The sequence below is a fragment of the Urocitellus parryii genome, chromosome 2 (genome assembly GCF_045843805.1).
Source record: "Urocitellus parryii isolate mUroPar1 chromosome 2, mUroPar1.hap1, whole genome shotgun sequence".
NCBI classification, from domain to species: Eukaryota; Metazoa; Chordata; class Mammalia; order Rodentia; family Sciuridae; genus Urocitellus; species Urocitellus parryii.
Window position 1 is genome coordinate 27,603,687 of NC_135532.1, and position 14,272 is coordinate 27,617,958.

The following is a 14,272-nucleotide window of genomic DNA, read 5'->3' on the forward strand; positions in this document are numbered from 1 at the left end:
TATCCTGTTCAGGCCTTTAACTGATCAGATCAGGCCCATGCATAGAATGGAGAGCAATCTGTTTTCCCCAATCAACTGATTTTCATAGTAATCCCATCCGAAACACCCTCACAGAGACACCCAGAGTTTGGCCAGTTATCTGGGCATTGTGGCCCGGGCAAGTTGACACACAAAATTAACCATCACAGAGCTCTACATAAAACTTTGTTGAAAAATAATGGTTCTGCTACTGGTGGAAATAGAAAGTTTGAAAACCCCTACCTTAGACAATCCTTAATTGGAAGCCCATGGGAAAGGCCTGTTTTCTTTCAGCAACTATAATCACTTAAGAACTATAGATTTAATTGCAAAAGATTTTCCTGAAGAATTAGCCTAGAACTTCCTTCTTGGCATCTTTGTAGAACTTTATGGGCTTTCAAGACAGCAAATATATTCCCTCTTCAGTGTAAATCTGTAACCTAGAGAGACTTTCACCTGCTTTGTATTGTAAAATTTGGACCAATTGGTGTTTTAAGAAAGGAGTTTGCTTAGCTTATTAAGCTTTTGAAATACTGTCTTCTTTTAATAATGTATAATTGGGGCAGATTGTTCTAGACTTGTTCTGTGGAGAAAAATATGGATTATTGATTAGAAGTCCTGGATTGGAATCCTGGCTCTTTCCCCTGATACATTACTGAGCGATTTCCTTCACCACCCTGGGGCCACAAGTTCTTATTTTTTGTTGAGTATCCCCTCTTCATGGGGGCAACCATGAATTTAGACATGTTCTCTAACCCTGAACACCTCCAAGCCTGAGTCCTGGAAGTTGGTTCTCAGTGTCTCTGATCTCCATCTCCCCCTTCCTTCCCACTTCTCTGCCTGGGTCGAGCCCTATGACTCATTGACTTTGAGTTGTGATGACCTGCTCTCAAACTTGGTCTGGTTCCTTCTTCAAGCCATCCTCATTTTTTTTTTTCGAATGTGAATTGAATCACGTTTCCCTCTGTAAAATGTACAGTATACTGTTTATTTTCTTCTTTTAAAAATAGCTAATTGTTGAGTGCTTACTACGTCCTCACTGTAGTGGTAAACACTATACATGGATCATCTCCCAAACAGGTTTATGAGGTACAGCACAGTGAGTATTTCCATTTTACAAAAGAGGAATTCGAGCCTTAGATTAAGTTCCTAGCCTGAGGTCATAGGTCAGGTAGCGCTGCAGGCATTCTGACACTCTTACCCCTTCCCTGCAGTGTTCCTCCCTAGGTGGCCCACAGACCCTTCAAGGTGCTGTCTCGCTCCCTTCCCACCATTGCCTGTCACCCTTCTTGCGCAGGTTCCCCACCTAATGGCCAGGTGGAACCCAATATCCTAAGTGCCACACCCAGTAAGTATAATATCTCAATTTAGGAGGCTCCCAAGTATTCCTAAGAAAATGAATGAAAGAATCTCTCAAACATTTTGGTACCTGTCCAGACTTAATATTATTATGTTTCTGTTAAAACAGGAATACATTGAAATTTTTTAGTTGACTAAGAGTTTCTCAATCTTGGCACTACCAACATTTTGGACCTGGTAATTCTTTGTCATCAGGAAATGTCTTGTGTATCATAGGATGTTTTGTAGCATCCCTAGCTTCTACCCACCAGACAGATAATAGGAGTACACCCCCAAACTATACAAAGAAGAATGTTTCCAGTATGTATTCCCAGATTTGGGGGGCTAAGGCAAGTTTAAGGCTAGACTGGGCAGCGTAGCAAGATCCTGTCTCAAAAATCATCATCATCATCATCTCCAGACATTTCCCAATTCCCTAGAAAAGAAAATTGATAGAGGATAATTAGCATAACTCCAATTAAACTTCTGAATGTGTCCTTTGCTCTTCCAGCTCCCAATGTGTCTTGCTATTAAGAATGGGATTTGATACCAATTTATTCTGTAGTCAGTAATGTATTAAAAAGTGTTCATATACAGCAAAATGCTATATGATATCTCAGATTGCATTCTAAAAAAGAAAGGGGGGAGCCAGGCATGGTAGTACATGCCTATAATCCCAACAGCTCAGAGACTGAGGCAAGAGGATTGCAAGTTCAAAGCCAGCCTCAACAACTTAGCAAGGCTCTAAGCAACTTAGCAAGACCCTGTCTCAAAATCAAAAGGTCTGGGGATATGGCTCAGTGGTTAAGCTGGTGAAGGCTACATGCAAACTATTACCTTTGCAACTCTTCTGTAAGAAATCTAAGAAGTCTTTGTTTTTTGAAGTATTCATTGGAACCATTTACCAAGCAAAAAATGAAGAAGGCTTGTTTTTTCAGACACAAGCAGAAGCAGAGACAAATATGTTCCTTCTTAGCTCTTAGTGACCTCCTTGTCTTTGATTCATTTCACAGGCTCTCTATTCATATGGATGACGAACTGCGACATATTGCACAGAATTCTCTTCAGGGCTTACTCGTTGACTTCTCAGACTGGAGAGAAGACGTGCTGTTTGGCTTTACCAACTTCCTGCTCCGGGAGGTCAACGACATGCATCACACACTGCTGGACTCATCCCTGAAGTTGCTGCTGCAGCTGCTCACCCAGTGGAAGCTGGTCATACAGACCCAAGGAAGAGCCTATGAACAGGGCAACAAAATCAGAAACTCAGAGGTGACTTCCCCCTCTCCCCACCAGCTTGTTCTTTATTCTACTACACGTGTGAGTGAGTGGCAGCCCAGAGAAGCTTCTGGAGTTCCTCCTTCCAGCCACTGGAGAACTTCCTCTGGTGCCGCCCTTAGTTCTGTGCCGGCACACACTGCGAGAGAGAAACTCAGGCATGACATAGTATGTCAGGTCAGACTAGATGACACTGTGGAAATTGGTTTTACCAGAGAATTATGATTACAGATCTGTTTGTAAGAGCAAATGGCTATAGGACAGGGAGTTGAGCTAGACATGGATATTGATATGGGTACAGAAATAGATATATAAAAGTTTTAGCTGTCCACTGATTTTTGGTTGGTTTTTTTTTTTTGGGGGGGGGGTTTGTTTTTGTTGTTTTACTCTGCAACATAGGAGTTGTTCTGCCAGTATCCACAGAGAAGAAAATGTAGTCTTGTGGCTTCTTGATATTTCATGCTTCAGTCATGAGTGGCAAAACGTTTTGGAGAGTAGATTGAGAAGGAAGATTGTCCAAAGGAGAGCCAGGGTCCTTGTTGCCAGGCAGAAAGCTGGCATTGGCATTGGGCAGACGGGAGAGAGGTCTGGCTGGGAGGAGCATCGCTGAGGGTCTGAGGACTGTGGAGGCTCAGGACAGCACATCAGCATCCAGGGAACAACAGGGATGAACCCCTCTGGGGATGGGCTGACCTCAAAGATGGTGTTCAGGTCCCTCTTCCTTCCGTGTCTGCTACACATGCTGGAAGATGACAGGTAGAAAAAAGGGGGTTGTATGTGCTTGGGAAAGGGAAATGAGGTGGAATCTGCCATATCATCTGGCTTGCTTCTGCTTTAGGTTCACTTGTTTGAAGTTTGGGAACTTGCAGAACTTATCGTGTAAATGTGCCAAACCTCAATGAGAATCTAACAGACAAACCAGGAAGCAAGTGTACCTAGAATGTAAAATGTTTAGAAATTCAATTTAGTAGTATGTAAAAGTCTATAGAGAATTTAGATGAAAGTGACTTAGCCATTTTGGTCATACATATAGATATTGCATAATCCCAAATGCTATGGAGAGAAGCTGTTTTGTTTTTGTTATTATTAACAGGTTTTGAAAAGTTATTTCTCATCAGACATACCAGATGGTTGATAATATTCCAAAGCAACGGTTGATCTGAAAAGTAAAAAGGGATCTAGGGCATTTCACGAAGAATAGCAAGTCCATAGAAGTGTCTGATTCAAAGTCATTGTCATTTAGTATACTGTTACAAGGTCCAATGTGCCAAAAGACACGTACAAGAATATTTTTTCCTGCTTGCATTGGTCTCTTGCTGAATAGAGAATGTTGTTCTTACTTCATGACAGCTCATTCCCAATGGTGCCAGCCACAGAATCCAGTCGGAGCGAGGCCCTCACTGCAGTGTCCTCCACGCCGTGGAAGGCTTTGCTCTGGTTTTACTCTGCAGTTTCCAGGTGGCCACACGCAAACTGTCTGTGTTAATCCTGAAGGAAATCCGAGCTCTGTTTCATGCCCTGGGCCAGCCAGAGGTATGGATGACTCTTCCAAATTCTCCAATTTATTTCTTTCGACTATTTTGAAATTTAGATAAAAATTACAAATAACACATTACTGTTTTGTGTACTCTCGTGTCACCTGTGGTATTGACGGTTTTCAGTGCATCATTGGGATTATAATGAGCAATAGTGTCCTCTATCTTCTGAAGTTAAGTCATATATCCTGATAGCAATAAAGAAGACCACTCCTGGTCACTAAGGATATTGCTTTCCCAAGTAAGGAATCTTATGATTAATATGTCATATTTATGTTGGAGAATAATCTCTATAAAAATAATGTATTCCATTTAAAATGAGAGGTACCCAACAGTCTGGCTAACTGAAAGTTGTGTCATCTCAATGATGTTAAGAAAATGGCTTCATAAGAAACGCATCCTCTTCAGATGGGAGAAGGAAGCTAATTTTAAGTATGATCAACTCCAGCCAACCTCCCGCTCTAGTCAAGGGCAGTCCACCTTCCATGAGATGTTACAGCTCGTGACCTGCAGCACAATTGAAGAAAACCGGCTGTTATGTCACATACTTCTTTGCAAAAAATGCCACTTTCAATTTTCTGGTCTTAAATCACTAATCTCGATTTCAAGATCCTCACTGTGGTCACAGTTTTTATAAAATATTTTCACGCTCATCACAATCCTCTCTGTTCACATTTCTTCAGATAGCTTTTCGGCTATTTCAGGGCCACAGTGCTGGCATCTGGTAAATGCACCTCCAAGGCGTGCTGTATTTGGTGAACCTCCATTAAGTTTCTAATTGTGATAGATAACAGTGACAGTAATTGCCATGTACAAAGTCAGGCACTGTGCCAAGTGCTTTGCACACGTTATCCATTTTATCTCACAATAAGAATTTATTTTGTTTATCCTAATATTACAGATACTAAGACTGAGGTTCAGAGAGGTTAAAGGACTAATCCCAAATCAACGAGTAGGATATTAGAGTCAGAATTCAAAGCCAGATATATATACACAAACATCTCCAAAGTTCCATGTTCTTAATGGCTACTCAACCAGACTGTGTCAAGGATGTTTCTCAAATGTTGTTTTCTTTGACCAGCCACAACTTCTTTAAAACCATTCTCATTTATCACTGAATACATACATTCCAAGGCTTTCATATAAGACTTCTCAATAAATCATTTTATGTTTTGAAGTTTTTCTGTAGTAAAGAGCAGCAAACATATGCCTATCCATGTATGATGGATATGTACATATATTCTTCATATCAAAGAATTTTCAATAACATACCTTCTCTTATTTTTTTCAATTTATTTCTTTTCGTAAATAGCTGCATGCCACATAAATATCACAGAAAGTCTGTAGTAATTCTCCAGTGAAGTTTCTTTTTGACTAGAATTCAGTCACTGTCAACAGTTTATCAATTATTTTAGCGAGATAGCAACTTTAAAATAGTTGCTGCTTTTTGGGTCTGAAAAAGCCTGTTCTTGTAGGGTTTCCATTCCTTGAAAGGAACAACAAGTGAACACTTCAATGACTAATGTACTACACTGGTTTGGGGGTTCTTGTGTGCATGTATGAGTCTATGAAATTCAGGGAAATGTCTTTTGAGAACAATGTGAATTGGAGTTCTAAATTATCTTGCCCTGAAACTCGAACGAGAGAGCTCAGAACCTCTGGGGTTTTCTGCCCTACCTTTCACTGTCTTGGCTCTCGCTCCTCTGTGACAAACCCCTTATCGGTGTCTTGCAAGCTGTTGTGCTTCATGTATTAGATGGAGGCAGTGGGTGGGTGGGAAGGATTCATTTTCCCATGGAGAATAATCACCTCCTCTTTGTACAGGATGATGACAGGCCAATGATTGATGTCATGGATCAGCTAAGTTCTTCCATTCTCGAAAGTTTTATTCATGTAGCAGTTTCGGATTCAGTAAGTACTCATTCGATTCTGATTGCTAGTAGTGCTTATATCTAAGCTCTGGACCTACCTGAAAGAGAGTGTCAAAGAAAAATTATGTGGCTGGATTTGGCGATTTAAGTTAGATTAGTAAAAAAAAAATGCAAAGTTACTTAGAAAAATAAGATTAGCTTTTCAAATGATAGCTTAGAAGACATTCAGATAAATTTGAAGCAAAAGTTAAGCCTTAGGAAAATAGATATTTTTCAAATTACAATTTCAAAAAGAATTGTTCAAGCTTCTTACAGAAAATCAATTTGTCTCACTCTTTATATTTAACACAATATACATACTTAATATTTATTTAATTCACATTGTACTTAATTTTTAATATGGTAACTTCTATGTATGTGGTGCTTTACGGTTTGCAAGGTGCTTTCACATTTATTATCTCATTTGATCCTCAGTTTTTGAAACTCAAAAACATCATGGGGTGGGGAGGTTGGGGATGAAGTCATCAGTAGAACACGTGCTTAGCATGAGTGAGGCTCTGAGTTCGAGCCCCAGCACCAGAGAACAAAAACAAAACTGAAATGTTAGTGAGAGCCCAGGCTTGCCTGGTTAGACTCTGAATCTAGCAGAACTTTATCTGCTACACAAATACATTCTTCCTTTTAAAAAGCATATTGGCAGCTTTCAGATTTCCTGAGCAAGTAGAAGGGAAACTGAAACTCATTTTAGTTATCTGACTTTTTAAAAATAAAAGTACAGTAAGAGAACCTGGATTCATTTCAACTAAATAGCTACGAGAGGCAGGGCAATCTGGGACAGCTAGCAGGATCCACATTGCTAACGCCTGATGCAGATACTTGTCAGAAGTTATAAATGAATACAAACTCTGAAGACATTTGTTAGCTTTTCTTAGCTTTTTTTTTTTTTAACTGAGATTAAACACAGAGCCCTGTTTTTAGTAGTCCTGTTCTTGCTTCTGGACATCATAATAATTATTAAACTGTTAGCCAGGCACTGTGGACCTCCACCACAGTATAGAAGTTGTCTGCTGATTTTTGGAAGTTCCAATTCTTTTAGCATGGAACGGAACTGTCAACTTTAATTCTTTTATATGCATATCTTACTTTGCTGTGGATGCCTTCATATTTTGTTCTTGTGATTTTGTTCTGTTTATTAGAATCAAAATCTTGAGGTCAACAATTCTGCACTTAGAAAGATGCACAGAAGTGGGGAAAGAGGAACGGGAAGCAGTGCCAGTTTCATGCCAGGTGTTTCTGCATCCATTATCCCTTATCCTGAGATGATGCCCAACAGACACGGAGGCAGTGTCTTCTCCTGGTGTAACAGCTAGATCGTTTGAAAACTGGTGTCCCCAAAACATTGGTATCTGCACTTAAAAGAGAATGAAATATAAGAACTGATATTTATTACATATATGTGTATTATATCACTTATTATCAGTTTTTATAGATATCATATATTACTGATATATGTATATATCAGTTCTTTTATTTCATTCTCTTTTAAGATATATATTTTATATTGTATATATTATATATGGATAGCTATATTACACATCTAGTCTGTATAATATCATGTAATATATTATATAATATAGATAACCTTCCAGATGTTTTGAAACATTATTTTTGCTTGTTATCATAGGGCCAGAGCAAGTAGTTATCTCAAAAATCATCAGTTAAATGCCCTTCATAAAAGCGACTATGCTAAACTATCTCCCTAAATCAAAGGGAAGGTGTTTCAGTCTGAGTAAATATAAAGAAGATCACAGCTAACACACACACACACACACACACACACTGATGCAGGGATAAAAACACATTTATGAATCTCAGAGATAACTAACTTTTGAGATTTTAAAATGGCAGATCTGTGGTGTGGAAGAAGGTGCACTCATCCTGGTGAGGATGGGTCATTTCAGTTCAGCTTTGGTTGACTGCCTACCTCTGTGCCTGCAGGCAACGTTACCGCTGACCCACAACGTGGATCTGCAGTGGTTGGTGGAATGGAATGCAGTCCTGGTCAATAGCCATTATGATGTGAAGAGCCCTTCCCACGTCTGGATATTTGCACAGTCCGTCAAAGACCCCTGGGTCCTCTGCCTTTTCAGCTTCCTCCGGCAGGAGAACTTGCCCAAGCACTGCCCCACAGCCCTCAGCTATGCCTGGCCTTATGCCTTCACTCGGCTCCAGTCAGTGATGCCTCTGGTAGACCCCAAGTAAGGCAGCTGTGTGTTTTCCTCTGTTTTGCTTATTTTACCATTTGCTCTCTTAAATTTTTATTTTATAGAAGAAAATGGAATAGTATGATCCTTTCTGATTTCTAAGTTTCCTACTCAGGATTCTTAACATTGAGTAACACCAGATAAGAAGTCTTTCTCTAGAGCAATTTTTTTTTCCCTTAGTAATCAGTATGATTATCTACGTATAGAATCTTAGACTCTAAATGATGAAAGGGGCCATAACGTTCTATCCGTTCAGCTTCTCATCCTGTGCAGATATTCCCTGAACAACATCCTAGACAGACGGCTGTCTAGCTGAGTACTTGTTGTGATCTTTCGTTAACAAGTGACATTTAAAATCAAGGGCTTAGTTTCACTCTTGTTTTTGACTCCCTGTTTCTAGCAGCCCAATTAATGCCAAGAAAACCAGCACTGCGGGTAGTGGGGACAACTATGTTACCTTGTGGAGAAACTACCTTATTCTCTGTTTTGGAGTCGCAAAACCCAGTATTATGAGCCCAGGACATTTACGAGCTTCCACTCCAGAAATAATGGCGACCACGCCCGATGGTACAGTGAGCTACGATAACAAGGTGACATGACATGCTTCAGAAGAATTATTCTGTAAGGTTTTTTTTTAGCTTGTTTGTCTAGAGTTCCCAGTGCAAATTGCACTGTGCCTGCCATCTGGAGTATAATGGGATCAGATTTTCATCCTACACATTTCTAAATTCCATTGAGTGTTTATGTGAATAATTTATTACTCCTCTCTGGCAAGAAGGGAACCGATGATAAAGAGAAGTTGAGAGACTTGCTTAAGACCCTTCAGTGACTTGTATTTCTAAGTGCCCTGAGGTCATATTTGTTTTCTACATACCATATCTCTCTCGCTCCTCACCAACTTTTCACCTTTAAACCATGCCTTGATTAAATGGTGTTGTTCCAATAGTTTTATAGACTTATATGATTAAAAAAAGAAGATGACTGTTATAAAAAAAAAATGTCTTTAGAATTTTGTGTCCCAGTTGGGAATTACCTTCCTTGTTCTGTATTAAATTCGTGCATTTTTTTCCTGTAATGATGGCAGTGCCTTGGGATGTGGCTCAGTACTTTGAAACTGTTATAATGGAATCCTCATGTGATGAAAGGAACCATCAGTTACCATGTTACCTCTTTTTCACTTTTAATCAACTTGTTTCAGGCCATAGGCACCCCATCGGTGGGAGTTCTGTTAAAGCAGTTGGTGCCTTTGATGAGACTAGAGAGCATTGAGATCACAGAGTCCTTAGTTTTAGGATTTGGAAGAACAAATTCCCTTGTTTTCAGGTACAGTAGTTTTAATGACTTTTTCTACGTGCATACATGCTGCTGCTATTGTAGTTGCTTTTCTTAGCTTGAGTTTGCGTGTATGTATTGGTGTGCACCTGGAGAATTTGTAGGCTTCGTGCGATTTCCTTTGTCTTCTTTGGTTGATGTACACGTAATGAGTGTTCCTTGCAACTGCCTCACATTTCACTTTTAGTTATTGCAGCTTTGATTTTTACCTCTCAGATCTGATTTCACTTGCAAGCTTTGTTTTAATTAACTATAAATGAAGATGACTCCCCATCAATCCCCAGTTTCCCAGACTGCTCAGAGGCTGTGATATCAAATAATAACAGTATCTGTTCATCTGCCATTTATCCAATAGACTCTTAAAGGTGATGCATGGGTAGAACCCTTTTGGGTGTTTTCAATTTGGCTGGCTGATTTTCTGTATGGTACTTTCTCTTGCCTTAAGAGCAACAGCAAACCTGATTTTCTGGATTCCTTTATTTTGCATCTTGCATCGGCAATCAAATAAAAATTCCAATGAGGCAGCATCAAAGTATTTTGAAAAAGGAATTGTAAAATGTTCCTTTGGGCTGCTTCTGATGGTATTAGCTAAGCAATGAAATCCAACATGGACAAAAAAATATATATCAAAATTTTCCATGGAGAGGGAAAAGGGGAAAACTTCAAATATCTAGGAGAAACTCTATTTGAAAAATAAAGATTATTGAGATGTTTCAGAAACAACTGAAAAAGACCCATTAAGTTATTCACTGACAATCAGATTTTTATCCTTAAAAAATAATAAAAATTTGGGGTTCTTATTTCTTGAGTTCCAGTGAACCAGCATTTTACTAGTTTTAGTTAATTAAGCTTCATCTTAACATACTTACTATAAAAAGATTATAATAACAATAATAATGATGAAATGGCCTAAAGTTCTTTCTCATAGAACATAAATCTTTTTGCATATTTTGTCCTTTCACTATTCATGGAGGTAGGTGACGTTTTTTAACCCCACCACCATGTGCATCTGGAAAACTTAATGTCCCTAAGCCTCAGTGTCCTCAACTGTAAAGTTGGTATAACAAATAGAAATAAAGTGCATCTCTTTAATTTAAAAAAAGGTATAATAGAATACATCTCATAGATTTCCTGAGATGATATATTAAATGTAAATAGGCACTCCATGCACATAAGTAACATTTGGTAACTAGAATCTGTTCTGTAGAGGAGACTATTAAGATGATTCGTATTTTTTAGTGCCTTAATTTTATCTGTTTATTTTTATGTGGTACTAAGGATCAACCCAGTGCCTCACACGTGGTAGGCAAGTGTTCTGCCTCTGAGCTACAGCCCCAGCCCTTATTCGTATTTCTTTGATAAAGAAATCCTAGCATATGTATTAGAAAAATTAGGACTAGAAACCAGATTTTCTGTCTCTCAGTGCAAAAACGCCTTCCTGTCCTTGGATTTTCTTAGAGGGTGATGGCAAACAGCATAGAATATCCTACCAGAAACTATGCAGTTTTCAACCATGCCATATATTATAGACAAAGTAAGTTAGTACTAGTCTGGTGACAAGCTGGAACTCATAATTTTGTGTTTTGACATAGCAATTCAGAAGATATTTCTGAAATTTTTAATTCGGAAGTTATCTCTAACTATATAGGTTGACAAGTATAAATCTAAAAAATTGAGATTGTGGGGACAGGTGAAGGGTATATATGTATGATATACAATGTATGTTAAAATGATCAAACATATTTTTACCACACAGGAAAAATAATTTTGATGGCAACCTCACTAGTTTAGTACCTGTCATAATTTTTATTTATCATATAGCTCAAATAAAGAAATTTAGCTCTGAAATCCAAGGATATCATTTTTAAAATCAACTGAAAACAGTCTCCAGAATATGTATCCCAATGTTAGCTCAGAGCAATTGCACCCATCTCTTTTTCTCTAATTGTCCTGAAATTTTCTTGTGTATAGAGAATTAATTTATTTTCAGTTTCATAGCTCATAGTAAATTTAGTAAGCACTTGAAAAATATTCCTTGTTTAATTATTCAAAAAGGTCACCAGAATATTAAATCACAACCAAGTCAACAGGTATATATTAAGCCAAAATTACATGCACAAAACTGGGATTAAGACCAGTAATACAAAGTATAGACCAGTACCTTACAGTTCACCACATGATAGGGAATTTTGGAGCAGTCAGAAAATTATTATATCAGAAGCAAAATGAAGAAAAGCAAGGAATTTAGGATTGAATGGACATTTTTGGTGACAAGTTTTGTATCAATAACAATGAATTTCAAATGGAATCTTTTGCCTCCATAGAGAATTGGTAGAAGAACTTCATCCATTAATGAAAGAGGCTCTAGAAAGAAGACCAGAGGTAGGATTTTGAATTTCAATAATTAAGACTTAGCTTATTTGGACAGTGGCATGAATTTAAATCAATTCTTGTAGCTTCTCCTAAAGAATGCCAATACCGACACATGCCTTTAACAATAATTCTTAATATTTTACCAAAATTTGTCATTTTCCTTACTTTTCAAAATTCAAGTATTTAGTATACTATGGTTCCAATTTTAAAGCATGTTATGTCCTAAATATATAATTCAAAACAATTTAGTCTTGTATATATTGTTGTATTACATTCTTTTGCAAAAGATTTGAGTTAAAATTTAAGTCAGTTTTTAGTTTGCTTGTTTGTTTACAAGAAAGTCAATGGCCAAGAAAATTATTTGTTTCATTTGGTATCTGATACATTATTTTCCCTGAAGTGAGTCCACTTCAAAATTCACTTATTTACCAGGATTAATAAAATGACCAAAAAAGAAGTTTTCCATACAGTAGATGTGAGGATAACAAATGGTAAAAATTCAGCAATTTGGCACACAGTGTTATATCTATGACCAGACTTGATGGGATTCTCAGTGCCCCCTGACCCACTCCACTAGTTTCATAGATTCAATCTTTCACCACTGGGAACATCTGGCTTGTTAGTTCTCAGCATTCTCCCCTTATGTGTACTTATTGCCTCACTTCTGATCAGCAAGCATTGTGTCTAAGCATTAGGAATAAGGAAAATGCATGTATGTTGTCTTTTATGCTTAAAAAGTGAAAGTACTAGACGCTGCATTTCTGTAGTAGTCTCCTAAAGTATAGTCTCCCGACGTCTTTGCCTGTGACTGTGAGTGCTATTTTACCTCCTTCTACACAGAACAAGAAGCGCCGAGAACGGCGAGACTTGTTAAGGCTACAGTTACTTCGAATTTTTGAGCTTCTGGCTGATGCAGGTGTCATAAGTGACAGGTAGGAACAAAATTCTACTGAGTTGGTGTCTCCTCACCAAACTAGTCTTCTGGTCTCCTTTTTCATGTCTCTCTTTTCTCTTATATATATTAACTCAAAAAAGTTTTTTTAAAGCCTACTTTTTCCATATTCTTCTTAAACTGTATAAATAGAACAGATTTTACTCCACGAATCCTGATGTGAATCTTATTTTTCATGACGCCTGTGCTACTTTGATGTAAAGACTTGATGGTCTAAAAGTTTGATTTTTTTTTTCCCTTTATTCCAGCACAAATGGAGCCTTAGAACGGGATACATTAGCCCTTGGAGCTTTGTTCTTAGAATACGTGGACTTGACCCGCATGCTCCTAGAAGCTGAAAATGACAAAGAAGTTGAAATTCTTAAAGATATCCGGGCACATTTTAGTGCCATGGTTGCCAACTTGATTCAGTGCGTTCCAGGTGCAGTAATACATCTTTACAAATTACCTTTCATGCTTGGAAAACCACTTGTGCTCCTTAGGACTCTGCTTTCCTCTTCAATTCTCCTAGCCTGCATGCCCATCTAGAATGAGATTCATTGTTTGTTTTGAGATACTTGGAAATGCATGTTAGAACAGGTTGTCATAGCTTAGCACAGAATTGGAAAGGGAATAACAGGAATCAGACTGGGTTTTGTACTTGTCATTTCTATTTTTTGTTTGGGTTCCCATCTGAAAAGGAGCTCTTATGATTTCTATAGGAAGGAAGTAATTCAGAGGAAACATTCATACAAGCTTCATTTTATCACATTGTCTCTGTGCTAATTGACGAACATATAATTTCAGCAATATTCCTGCTCTCTGCTGCCATCTCATCAACACATGGAGTAGAATTCTACATCACTTTAATATATTTTACATTTGATTTAAGTATTACATTATTGAGAGAACTATCTTAGTTAATAATGTAATTAAATGTTATATTATTGAGAGAACCACAGGGCAAATGGTTATATAATATTTTCATTTGTCAGTTTCACATAAAAAGTCCTTTTTGTTTAATTACAAAAAGCTGAAACTCAAGTCATGTAGCCACTTTTCATTATTTTGGTGTTACTAACCTTCTTACCAATGTTCCTCATCCTTGAAGATCCTAAGTTAGGATTTGGGTTACACTCTATACTGCATTTCACAATCCTTCCTCACAACAGGCAGCAGCAATAGGAATACTTGTCATCTGTGAGAAGCAGCTGACTAGGAGTCATCTTAACTGTCAGTGTGAAGAGAGTGTCTGCAGGTCCTGTGGTCTGTCTCTCCTTCCCACTCTAAGTCAAGGTGCAGTTGGCTGCAACATGAAGGGAGGAAAAGTGC

General features: G+C 38.0%; 1 protein-coding gene across 3 annotated transcripts in view; it reads left to right on the top strand.

Annotated features, from left to right (window-relative positions):
- Fry (FRY microtubule binding protein) overlaps nt 1-14,272 on the top strand; it is a 406,369-nt gene that overhangs the window by 293,434 nt on the left and 98,663 nt on the right. For all 3 annotated transcript variants that reach the window (XM_077795147.1, XM_026414538.2, XM_026414540.2), the window contains 9 exons: nt 2,370-2,628; nt 3,985-4,167; nt 5,994-6,080; nt 8,039-8,298; nt 8,705-8,894; nt 9,503-9,627; nt 11,961-12,018; nt 12,850-12,941; nt 13,210-13,382. In XM_077795147.1, the coding sequence (XP_077651273.1) occupies nt 2,370-2,628; nt 3,985-4,167; nt 5,994-6,080; nt 8,039-8,298; nt 8,705-8,894; nt 9,503-9,627; nt 11,961-12,018; nt 12,850-12,941; nt 13,210-13,382 (1,427 nt within the window). The remainder of the gene's footprint in view (nt 1-2,369; nt 2,629-3,984; nt 4,168-5,993; nt 6,081-8,038; nt 8,299-8,704; nt 8,895-9,502; nt 9,628-11,960; nt 12,019-12,849; nt 12,942-13,209; nt 13,383-14,272) is intronic.